Source organism: Thunnus albacares, chromosome 5 (assembly GCF_914725855.1).
Source record: "Thunnus albacares chromosome 5, fThuAlb1.1, whole genome shotgun sequence".
In the NCBI taxonomy this organism is placed as follows: Eukaryota; Metazoa; Chordata; class Actinopteri; order Scombriformes; family Scombridae; genus Thunnus; species Thunnus albacares.
This window is the reverse complement of record NC_058110.1, coordinates 25,064,306-25,076,772: the sequence shown is the minus strand read 5'-3', so window position 1 is coordinate 25,076,772 and position 12,467 is coordinate 25,064,306. Positions and strand designations below refer to the sequence as shown.

Sequence of the window (12,467 nt, the reverse complement as noted above, 5' to 3'; positions counted from 1 at the left end):
AGATTTGGGGCCAACCTGTAGCTAAAACTCAGATAATATCATGTTTCAAATGATTTTTTTCAAAAAGATCATCCCTATGTGAAAAATGGAAAGCTAGTCAAACCACTGCAAATTAGTGATGCTACGCTTGAAGCAGACTGACTGACACAGTATCAGCCTTTCAAAGCAAAGGTATCACAAGAAGATATTTCAACACCTCGCTACACCACATTTTGTGGCCACCACAAACAAGGCCTCTGTACGTGACACACTTATCAGAGAGGTTTCACAGTGGTTTTGAATGTGGGATGTTTCTTGTTTGTTCATGGTCTCAGGTTTAAACCATGCATAAAAATGCAACACTAAGATGTGTTATTTTGACTTTGTGAAATGCTTCAAAATGGTGAAACATTTTCAATGCAATTGCTTCATACTGATTCAGTGCTTCAGAAAGCTTTATTTCCTCCATCACTACTGCAAACACATTTAAACAGAGTAGCGTTTGCTAATGTCAATAACTGACAGGAGACCTTAACCCAGGCTGTTTCCAATTCTAATTACAAGCTCTATATGTCGCACCTATGCCAAGATGGCTGGACACCTATTACTGGTATGGCTTCGGATCTCTCTAGAGTCAAGCTAAAATGAATGAGCTTCACTCTGAATGGCTGTTTGTTATGATCCACCAGCATGGTGTTGTCCAGTTTCAAATCTGCATGAATCACTCCAACCCCCTTCAGGGCCTTCAATGCTTTGGCCACCTGCAAGTAAAGTCAGTCACAGAATATAAAGAATGTGGGAAACCAGTAGAGCTTCAAATTCTGCTTTCTATCTGGCACTGTATCAATACATCTTTGTCTTATTTGTCTTATTTATTTATTATTATTACCATTTAAAATTTTATAAAGCAGGCACACATTTGAAAATAATCTAAAATTCTCAAAGCTCAGTAAATTGTATTTCTCCAGTACCCTAGAGTGATGGAAATGCATTGGCTTTTTGTCTAGAGTTTTTAGAGTTTGTTTGTATTAGGACTTAAGAGGTCTCTCCAGCCGCCCCCAACATGTAATGCAATAAGACATATGGGAAAGAATCATAGCATGCTTAAATATCTTGGCTGCATCCAAAGAGAGACAGTTTCTAATATGTCTAAAATTTGCTAAGTTATATTTTATGGTTTTAACCATTTTTTTGTTGACAGTTGACAGTGACTATGTCAATCCTTTCACCTTTGATGAGAATGCATCAGGAGGTTATACCATGGTTTTAGAGAAAAACATATCTTTTGTCTTGTTTACATTTAGACTCAGACATAATTGATCAAGCCAGTGTGTGATCCTTTCCAATGCAATTGTTCCAAAGTGCTTAGGTAAACATGTTTAACAGATAATTATACTGCAACAAATTACAGCTACACAAAAAAAAATCAGGCAAAGAAGCAGCACTGAACTGCTTGAAGATGTACAATACCTCACACACATTCCCACACAGGCTACACTTAGCATCTTACTGCAGTTAATCCTCGGTGTCCCTCCTCATTAATAAACACTTTCACTTGTATTTAAAAGCCCCACTTTAATGGATTTTAATAGGTTACCCAGTATCTTATGATAAGCTAGTAACCACTGAACAAACATTTGTATTTTCTATAGTAAGCTAATGTTAGCCCGCCAAATTCAACTCTTTTCAGTTTTGATTTGAGATGAACAGTTTTCTAAGTACACTGTCACTCAACCCTTAGCAAAGTTACTTAAATTAAAAGTCCTTTACAAGTAGCAAACTGCTGTTCCTACTCCTACGACTTAGTGCTTATTAAAATACTTTAAATTACAAACATACCATAGATGCTATGTTAAATATTTCTCTAGATTTTCCACCTGACCTCAGAAACTTTGCTATAACAAAGAGAGGAAAAAAACAGCGGCTGTACCTGTATCACCTACAGAATGTGTCATGTTCAGTTGTCAATCTGGTACAGTTGTATGGAGTTCAGCTTGGTTTAAAAGATTGTGTTAAGAGGTTGTTTCTCTAACAATTGTTAAGAGTAGAATGGCAGATCTTCACACTCTGTGATGTGGCGCATATTTTAGAACTTCATGATGTCATAATGTACTGAGATGTAATAGTATTGAACCCAATGGGCCTCAAATGTGCCACATTACAACTACTGTTTGAAGTGGTAACTGTAGTGCATTTCAGAGCGATATCTGACCTTTTTACTCCACCTGATGGCTGTAATTACTTGACAGGTTAGGATTTTACATACAAAATATGACATACACTCAAGATAAACCTGAATGAAAGAATGGAGAGACATATCAAATGCAGATGCTTCTGTGTACCAGGGCTGACTGAATGGTTTGGTGAGTATGAAAATGATGTGTATAAAATGCAAGGGCCTTTACAGTCACCTGATCTCAACCCAGTTGAACATCTATGGAAGATTTTAGACCAGCATGTAAGACAATGGTCCCCACCACCATATCCGTAAGACCATATGATATAAGCTTTCATCCTCAAATCTATTTAGTGATGTCTGTGATGCTATATGTCCTTTTGTTATGTCTGGCTATGTTTGTTCTTCTGTCCATCTGCTGTACTCTGGTCTCTCTTGCAAAAGAGATCTTGATCTCAATGATATTACCTTATTAAATAAAGGTTGCATATATAAATGAGAGAATATCTTATGGAGGAATGGTGTTCATCCCTCCAATAGAGTTCCACAGATTTGGCAAGGAGCACTGAAGCTGTTCTGGAGGCTCATGGTGGCTCCATACTAAGATATTTCATGTTGGTTTTTCCCTTAATTTGTCACTCATCTGTGTCTTGTTTTCACTTTCCCCCTTATTTGCATCCGTCTGTTCCTTCCACTCATATGTCCTTTCCCTTCCCTCTTTTTTCAACCGAGCTGAAATCATGAACATCTTCAAAAACAGCCTACCTTATGTATTGTAGCCCAGCTGATATAGGAATTTTTAGGTCAGTACAGATGTTGATATTTGAAAGTTCTGATAAAAAAGAAATATGATAATGATATATCGGCCAATATAAATTTTGTTCACACAACGCATAACCCATAAGCATGTTTGATTAGTTTTTTGTTTTTTTTTGTTAACAATTGCGACCAAGAAATGCACAAGTGGACAAGACTATAGAATGGTGACATGCCACTGTTTCAACACACATGGCATCTCTGTACTAGAGCTGCAACAATTAGTCTGAAGTAACTGAAAGTTAATCGGCACCTATGTTGATAATCTAATGATTGTTTCTGTCACTGTTAAGAAAAAATCCCCCAAATTTGCTGGTTGCAGTTTTTCAAATTTGAGGATTTTAAGCATTTTTTGTGTCATACATGACAGTAAACTAGATATCTTTGGATTTGGGGCTGTTGATCAGAAAAAACAAGACATTTAAAGACTTAACCTTGGGGTCTTTATTGAATATTTTTGCAGTAAAACTAAGTAGGACAATTTCACTCCTCGTCATCCTCCTCAGGCACACAGAAGCAGGAGAAGAATCGTCGGATTCCTTTCTGCTTCTTGTTCTTAGGGTCATGGACATCTGGAAATCAAAAATATGGTTGACGCTTTTGCCAAGATTGAAGAAATGACTTTAAAGGGTAAGGCTGGCGATTTTCTGTATTTTTGTTATTGTCAAAAAACCTCATGTGCAGAGCCAAAACAATGAACTCATCCTACTTACAAGTATTGTGTGTGTATCCAAAGTCTGATATATCACATTTCTCTGTGCTGTAGACATCCATTATCATCTAAATGCTATTAAAAACACATCAGTGAGTCTCATTATCACACTAGCTTGTTGTGCTACATATCACAACCTCTTGACTTTGTACTGGAGCTGTTTAGATTTATAAAATCACGAGGTTGTGATATGTAGCACAACAAGCAAGCGAAGCTCAGTAAACAGAACTGCGTTCTCATGTATGGCAATGGCGTCTGCCATACATAGAACTTCTCTTCTGAGAATTATAGTCTTATTGTTGTTATTACTCTCGTTTCTAAACAAGCTACGGTAATTATACTCTCCGGGGGTGAAGGAACATGTCACCTAGTGCAACAGTGTGACTCATTGACGTGTTTTTAATAGTTTCTGGACAAAAATTGAAATCTACGGCACAGAGGAATACGATATATCAGACTTTGTATACACACTTGGATACAATACTTAAGTAATTGGGATGAGTTTGTTGTTGGTTTGGCTCTGCACATGAGATTTGCTGACAAGAAGAAAAGTATAGAAAATCGACACCTTTATCCCTTAAATGGAGAGTGGAAGGACACAACAATTCAGGCAAGTGGAGATGAATATTTCCTACCAGATGAGTACAAGGAATTTATGCTGGAGGCCTGGTTCAAAACGGAGGCAGAAGTCTCAACACAGCTGTTCGTAGAAACCACTGGGATGGTTATATTGTCATGATCCACAGATGGGATTGTTTTGGCATTATCAGTGATGGACTTGAGACCAGTATGATAATTTAAGTCGTCATCGCTGACAGATTCCAATATGAGGTCGCTATCATCCTTAGCCTTCTGACAATTGGCCAACTTGTCCTGCAAAGTCTGGAAACTACACAAACACACATACATACGGGGTTATTGTTGATCCATACAAGATCAAAAGAGACATGTGACATTATCTTTTTAAGGACACGAATCGGGTCTATTGAACATGTGTTCAAACCACTGCTACCTATTTTAATAGCACCACTATGAATTTTGAAGTAGTAATAGACAAGTTTCCAAACGTCATCTTGGGATCTGGACGCACATAGTGCAAAAATCAAACCAGAATGACTAAGGGCTTTTGGGAGGGTCACTGTCATGAATGGTTTTACTCATACAGACATTTGGTACGTGTCTAATGTGGTTTTGCTGCCTATTAGTAGTCTGAGACACTGAAGGAATCACTCATCTCTGACTACTTGTAATAACACACTTACTGGTATAGTCTGGGTGAGTGTTACTACCTGCTATTTCTCACATATATATGTTGTGGAATGTTGTGAAATACAAAGATGAGTGTCTAAAACAAAATTTCCTCTAAAAAGTGCAGCTGTTTTTTAGAAAGTTGTGCTCTTTCTAAATGCTGAAAATGTCCAGCTATAAGCTGTTATCATGTTGTGACAATATGTAGCCTGCAGCACATGTACACTTGATTTTTTGTTTGTTCTTAATGAGATGCAAATAATTGAAAGTCTGACTGAACTACAGGGAAAAGTCACGAAGATCATATGAATACCACCAGCCTGTCTGTTTTGATAATGATTCAAATAGGATAGCTCAGTCATTTTAGAAGAGCAACTGAATTACTGAACAGAATCTAAAAAGCTGCTCAGTCTTCTACACTTTTTTATACCTCCACGCCGGCATCAGCCATGGCTGGAGGCATTATGTTTTCAAGTTGAGGGAATTTCTTCAAATTTGGCACAAACGTCCACTTGGACTCAAGGATGAACTGATTAGATTTTGGTTGTCAAAGGTCAAGGTCACTGTGACCTCAGAAAACACGTTTTTAGCCATAACTCAAGAATTCATACGCTAATTATGAAAAAGTTTCACACAAATGTCTTATAGGATGAAATGATGAAGTGATGACATTTTATATCCAAAAGGTCAACTTCACTGTGACATCATAATGTTCTGCAAAAACGCTTTTCTGGCAATTATACTGACACCATAACTCAGGAACAGAAGGGGAGATTGTGACCATATTTCACATTTGGTCGGATACTGAATTGTTGACATTAATCTTGGGTGCCCACCTTGAAACTGTGGTGATTGTATAGATCTTCTGTGCTGCTGGGTTGAAAGTGTGTATGAAGCATCTACGTTTTCAAATTTGTAGCTTCTTTGCAGCAACATCCATATCTGAAACATTGTCTACTGTCATGGCTACAACTTTGTGTTCTATCAGAAGTAGCTTTATTGAGAGTGACTACAGAGTTGGGTGATAGTGGTTCATATGAGTGACCTCTTTACATTTGTCATTACATGTAAGCATTTTAATCTCAAAGTCACAACAAACTCTAGTTTGTTTTGGTTATGTTTTATCGGTGAGCTGGAGGTTAGATTTTGTTTCTATGCATGTAATGGTTTGCTAGCTAAGTTCATGCTTGTTATAGCTAAACCACTGTTTGTGTTAAAGGAATAGTTCAACATTTTTCTAAAGTTGACTTGTTTACACATCCAGTCTTGTTTCTTTAATCAAACAGAAATGTAAAATCAATAATTGGTGGCTTAGGGACAGAATCACATGCTGGAAGCCTTGTTGTCACAGTGAGCTTGCCGGGTTTGTTACCATCGTGCTTTTATGAAGACCAACAGCAAAACCCGTGTTGGCATCAAAGAGGTTCAACACGTAACTGCCTTTCCCCCTATGTTTTTACATTTGTCTTTGTGTATGATATATTGTGTTAATTTGTGAGCTTTAGAGGTGTTTGGGAGGCATTTTTTAAACTTAGGACAGCACTAGGCTTGCTGACTTTCTGTTTCCAGTATTTATGCTCAGGTAAGCTGTGAAATCATGCTTGCTGTCATACTGAGCAGCACTATTAGTGCATTGCCTCATCAAATGTTTATGTATTTGTATTTGTGTACATAAGGTATGATCATAATCATTTATTGTTATGTACCTTTTCTTTATGCCTCATCTTAGTGGTTAGTGGTATGAGCAGAGGAAATTATCCTACCATATGGCTTCATTCTGTTTGGTGGCTCCATCCCTCTGTGTGGTCTTCTTAACTTGCAGACCCATGGTGACACTTGGCGGCAGCTTTGTGGGACATCCATGGGAGGGTTCACATATAGGAGAGGTTCTACAGGTGCAGGTGAATAAAGATGCATGCAGTTGACAAATAGTGTCCCCTAAAAATACTTGTTCAGATACATTTAGCAATTCCCTTCAAAGACAGAAGGGTGCTGAATTGAGAGCAAATGTTGTTTCAAAGTGATAATACAACAAACGTGTCCTCTGTACCACACAATCCAGTAGAAAAGGGGAAATCATCACCTACTGTACATGTCATCAACTTCTGTCTCTGCAGTGCCTTTAGTGTTTGTTTCTCCTTGACTCCTGTTGTTTTCAGCAGCTGCAGTTTCATTGCTACCAAAGGATAAATTTACACTTTTATGCTAATATTCAAAAGACACATTATATGCATTAAACCAGCTATAATAATCTACAATGCTGATAGTTGTCTGATAACCTGTGTATCAAGAAGTAGGTCTAATATACAGACTCAAGCACACCACTCATATAGACACACTTACTGAGAGCTGTTGCTGGGGCTCAGGTAGCTCCTTGTTATGAATGGATGGGCTAGGATTTTACGTGGGGTAGTCCTTTTTCTGGGATCCATCTGAAGCATTACCTTCAACAGCTCAACACAAGCACTCCTATCAACAGCCTCTGCACTGTTTTCTTTGTGCAAGGTCAACTAAATTTGGAGAAAAAAAAGGTTTAATTGACATTAACATGTGACTCACAAAGAAGGACTCAAGTTGAAACTTGGCTTGATCCTCTGCAAGCAGCATCTACTTGACAACTTACTGTTTTTAGCTCATCCAGAGTGGTGAATCTGTGTCTCCTGGTTTCCAGCAGTGTGATGCCTGTGTCTGTGAAAAACTCCACTGGTGTCTAAGAGAACATAAAATCCACTTGAGGTATCTCTTCAGTACAGTTAAGTCTTTTATACTAACAACAAATGATCTAATAGAAGATAATTCATGTTTGGCCAGTGAAGTCTAAGAGGGTAGTAGTACTATACCTTCAATGTCCAGCGTATGAACCTAACGTACATGCAACTTCCGTAGTAGAACAGCTCTGTATATATCCCTTTATCCAGAAGTCTCTTGGGAGGTTCACCCAGGAGGTCAGTCATGAAACGTAGCTGGAGACAGAACATGGCATAACATAATTCTTGACTACTTTATACAGTCTCACAGAGCTGCTAGCATGGCTGTAGACTTGTAGCACTTCTTTTGGTGCTGCTTCTAAGCAAAATTATTAAAAATGATTACTACATGTAAAAAATATATTACTACATATATTAAAAATGGTGTATAAATGAAGCAGCTATAGTATTTACCATATGGTATTCCTGTCTCCCAGGGAAAAGGAAATAGCCAAGGAGCATATAGGCCATCAGCAAGCCAAGAGACCAAATGTCGATGGCTTCAGTAAATGGGCTTCCCAAAATAACTTCTGGAGACCTGAGAGTGGAATAACAACAACACACAAAATGAAAAAAAACCTGTCATATTTTAAAGCATGAAGATACAATTTGTGACATGACATAAATCCCCATCAAAATATCAAAACAACAATGCTCATCATCATCAGTACAAATGTATCACAGCATCTTGCATGTGGAACCCTGAGTTCAACAGTTTCCCTTACATGTATAGCTTTTCAAGCTAGCCTCTGTTCAACAACCTGCATGGTGTTTCTTTAATTGGTCTTTCTGTAAAGCCTAAACTGGGGTTCACTGTGATTGACAGTAAAATTTGACTACTTCATAATTTTAACCAAGATTTGGGGCCAATCTTAGACTAAAACTCTGGTAGTATTATGTTCATATTTTTCAAAAAGATCAGTAAGTCCACTTGTATTCTGATTAACTGTTTGATCATGGTCTTAGATTTGAGTCGTCCATACAAATGCAACTCCAACTCTATTCAACTCTATAGGTCTCACCTATACCAAAGTGCCTGAACATGTAGTCCTGGTTTGGCTTCGGATCTTTTAAGAGTCAAGCCAAAGTCAATGAGCTTCACCCTGAATGGCTGTCTGTTATGATCCACCAGCATGATGTTGTCCAGTTTCAAATCTGCATGGATCAGGCTGAAACCCTTGAGGGCCTTTAATGCTTTGGCCACCTGCAAGTAAAGTCAGTCACAGAATATAAAGAATGTGGGAAACAAATAGAGCTTCAAATTCTACTTTCTATCTGGCACTGTATCCTTACATCTTTGATGACGGTCCTTATGCCATCTAAAGGCATAGGGGCCCATTCTCTCTGGCTCATGTAATCATGGAGGCTCATATCCAACATTTCAAACACTATGAAGGTGTGGTCCATCCTGTGGAACCATTCATGGCATCTCACGATGCAAGTCTTATCAGGGTCCAAACATCTGAGCTTTTCCAGTATGAAGATCTGGGGATAAATTAAAAGTTTGAAACAGCTATGTCATCAACAGTTTATGAGCCATTTAGAGCCTTTTTGTGATGACACTGCACTGTTCTTAGTAAAATATGAACTGTGATCATTGAAAACCTCACCTCCCTTATTTTACTGAGCTCTTTCCTTTTGTCTTTTAAGAGCTTCACAGCCACAGTCTCTTCGGTGTCACAATTTAAACATTTGAGGACATGTCCATAGCGCCCCTGTCCCAGAATTTTCTGCACCTTGTAGTTCTCCAACATGGTGTTTAGTTGGGTATTAAGGCAGGTGTCCTTTACATTTGCCATTTTTGAAAAAAAAAAAAGCACTGAAAGGAGAGTTTGACTGTGTAATTTGTGATAGCTCATTCACAGTGTATTCTCAGCTAGTGTACTGATACACACATTAGCTTCTAATTAAGGAATATGGCCCATTTTCTTTTCAAATATGGCCATAGTTTGCATATTAATGTAATATGTAGCCTACACCAGAATCTTTAGGTAAACATGTTTAACAGATAATTACACTGCAACAAATTAGGGCTACATAATTAAACCCTTATAAGTAAAGATTTTCAAAAGAACACCAGATAATGATTATGTTAGCTTACCAAATTCAACTCTTCTATTCGATGACAGTTTTGATTTGAGATGAACTGTCACTCAACCTTTAGAAAAGTCAGATAACTTAAATTATAGAAATCTTTTACAAGTAGCCTCCTGTTGTTCCTACTCACACAACTTCTTGCTTATTAAAATACTTTATTAGAAACGTACAATAAGATGCTATGTTGTATATTTTTCTTGAAACATGGTTGTAATCTAAAGTTACGCTCGACCTCTTTGCCATAACAAAGAGAGAGAGAGAAAAAAAAATGGCTGTACCTGTATCACGTAAGGAATATCTTATGTTGTTCAGTTGTCAATCCAGTCCAGTTGTTTGGACTTTCAGTTGATTTTGTTTAAAATGCTGTGTTAAGAGTAGAATGGCAGATCTTTCACACTCTGTGATGTGGCGCATATTTTAGAACTTCATGATGTCATAATATGAGCCGTAACAGTACAGATTCCAATGGGCCTCAAATGTGTCACATTACAACTACTGTTTAAAGTGGTAACTGTACTGCATTTCAGAGTGACATCTGCTCTTTTTCCTCCACCTGATGGCTGTAATTACTTTACAGGTAGGATTTTACATACAAAATATGACATACACTCAAGATATATCTTTTCACTTTCCATTGTATTTGCATCCCTCCATTCCTTACTTTCATCTTTTCCTCTTTACTCTTTTCAGCTAATCTGAAATCATGAAAATCCTCTAAAACAGCCTATTGTATGTATTATAGCCTGACCGGAATAGGTTTTTTTAGGCCTGTAACCAATATTGATATTTGAAAGTTTAAAAAAATCTGATAATGATATATCATCTAATATTATAACATTTTATTCTATTTTTTTTTACACAACCCATAAGCATTTTTGATACAGTTTCCTTAAATTGTTTTAGTTTTTTTGATAACCAAGAAATTCACTTGACAAGACATTTTACCATGGAAAATGAACCTTGTCACTAATCTCTTATGGACAAACATAGGATGGTGACGCTGGTTTGAAACATATCTTTGGCATTTCTGCATTAGAGCTGCAACAATTGGCTGAATAATCGATTAGTCAAATAACAGAAAATTAATCTGCAGCTATTTTGCTTAACATTTTTAGGGGAAAATCCCCAACATTTGCTGGTTGCAGTTTTTCAAATGTGAGGATTTTAAGATTTTTTGTGTCATACATGACAGTGAACTGAATATCTTTGGATTTTGGACTGTTGATCAGACAAAACAAGACATTTGAAGATGTAACCTTGGGCAAATTATAACTGGCATTTTTCACTATTTCACCATAAGAATTCATCAAGAAAATAATTGTCAGATTAATCGATAATAAAATACTCATTAGTTGCAGCCTTATTCATGGTTGTGTATTAGCTGACATATACACCAATACAGATATATCTTCAATGTATCTATGTATGTGTTGGTCAGGCACTACCGTGTATGTTTGAGCAAGTTCTCACTATCACCATGTTCAAATGACAGAAACAAAATACTGAACAGTTTGTGACAACTTTACACCACATTTCTGATATGGATCTGAAGGCTCTGTAGAAGAAATTAATTAACAAACAGCAATAAAGATGACAATTTAGCCTTCATTGATTGATGTATAATGGTTTTGTGATTGTATGGAGCACAGCGTTAGGTAAGAGAGAGCACTGCAGTCATTCTTGTTTCAGCTGATTGGCCTCAACTGTTTTTAATTTGCTTCACAATCACTGACTCATCCACAGCTGCGTGGCTGGTAACATCCAATCACATTCATGCAGGTGTACACCTCTGACATGTTTAACTGACACTGTCACAGTTCACTCTGCTCATTGTGCTCTTGCCGGCGAAGTTTGCTGCTGCAGCTCCTCCACCATCCCAACCACCCCCTCATGTGATATTTAATTTAAAGATTTCATGATGATTAATGCTCATGTATGTTTATTAGGGGGATTAGCTCTCTAAGGAGAATCCTCCTCCATGCTCAGATTCTTTGAGAGCTCCCTAAACAGCAGAGTCAAAATCTAATTGTACAGCCATTTCCTATAAATGGTCATTCCTTGACGCAAGTGTCTCTTACTGAAATGAGTTTATTGCGGAGAGGATGACATACAGATGTGAAGCATTCGCCCACAATTTAATCATCTCTCTTTAATCATTACAAACATGAATGTGCCCCCACAGTTGAGAAGCTGTAACCAGGAAATTTTTGGCATTTAAAAATGACAAAAACGATTATAGTAGTATTTGCATATTGCAACATTAGAATATGGCCATATGTGTTTCTGTTTTGACAACATTATTTGATAATGGCCATCTTATTTTAAAAATGAACGAAGAACTGACATTTAATTGGAGATAAGTGATACTTGCCTGAATCGAAATGTTTGAATGGTTAAAATGTTTGTATATGTAATATGTTACATACAAAACAACTTTTACCATATAATAAGAATAAGAGAAAAATTAATGTCATAATTGCATCACTTTATAGCAAGTTCAGTAACAGTTATGGCACTGTCAGTCTTTTGCCACTAGATGTCACTAAACACATGTGAATTAAAAAAGAAGAGCACGTTATTAATGGTAAAAGTTGTAATTTCCATATAAATACAGGATACTCTGTTAAAACTGACTTCAGTTGGTATCCTTCAATGTTAATGAATGATGTCTGTCGGTTAAGGTTAATCATAA

General features: G+C 37.1%; 2 protein-coding genes across 5 annotated transcripts in view; one reads left to right on the top strand and one right to left on the bottom strand.

Annotated features, from left to right (window-relative positions):
• Positions 1-3,420: 3,420 nt before the first annotated feature.
• Positions 3,421-10,180, bottom strand: LOC122982053 (homeodomain-interacting protein kinase 1-like). 3 transcript variants are annotated; one of them, XM_044351034.1, is made up of 13 exons: positions 10,054-10,178; positions 9,780-9,836; positions 9,289-9,462; positions 8,972-9,163; positions 8,701-8,882; positions 8,093-8,216; positions 7,772-7,894; positions 7,555-7,641; positions 7,275-7,441; positions 7,015-7,107; positions 6,695-6,820; positions 4,319-4,572; positions 3,421-3,543 (listed from the first exon to the last, which is right to left on the bottom strand). In XM_044351034.1, exons 3-13 carry the CDS (start codon positions 9,430-9,432, stop codon positions 3,455-3,457), a joined length of 1,581 nt encoding a protein of 526 aa, XP_044206969.1. In that variant the 5' UTR covers positions 9,433-9,462; positions 9,780-9,836; positions 10,054-10,178; the 3' UTR covers positions 3,421-3,454. The 3 variants fall into 3 exon arrangements, with proteins under 3 accessions (XP_044206969.1, XP_044206968.1, XP_044206970.1); XM_044351033.1 differs by lacking the exon at positions 9,780-9,836; XM_044351035.1 differs by lacking the exons at positions 3,421-3,543; positions 9,780-9,836 and having other exon boundaries at positions 4,386-4,572; positions 7,019-7,107; positions 10,054-10,180.
• A 101-nt stretch (positions 10,181-10,281) lies between these two features.
• pacsin1a (protein kinase C and casein kinase substrate in neurons 1a) overlaps positions 10,282-12,467 on the top strand; it is a 40,415-nt gene continuing 38,229 nt past the window's right edge. For both annotated transcript variants that reach the window (XM_044351037.1, XM_044351040.1), the window contains exon 1: positions 10,282-10,352. The gene's annotated coding sequence lies outside the window, so the exon portion shown is untranslated. The remainder of the gene's footprint in view (positions 10,353-12,467) is intronic.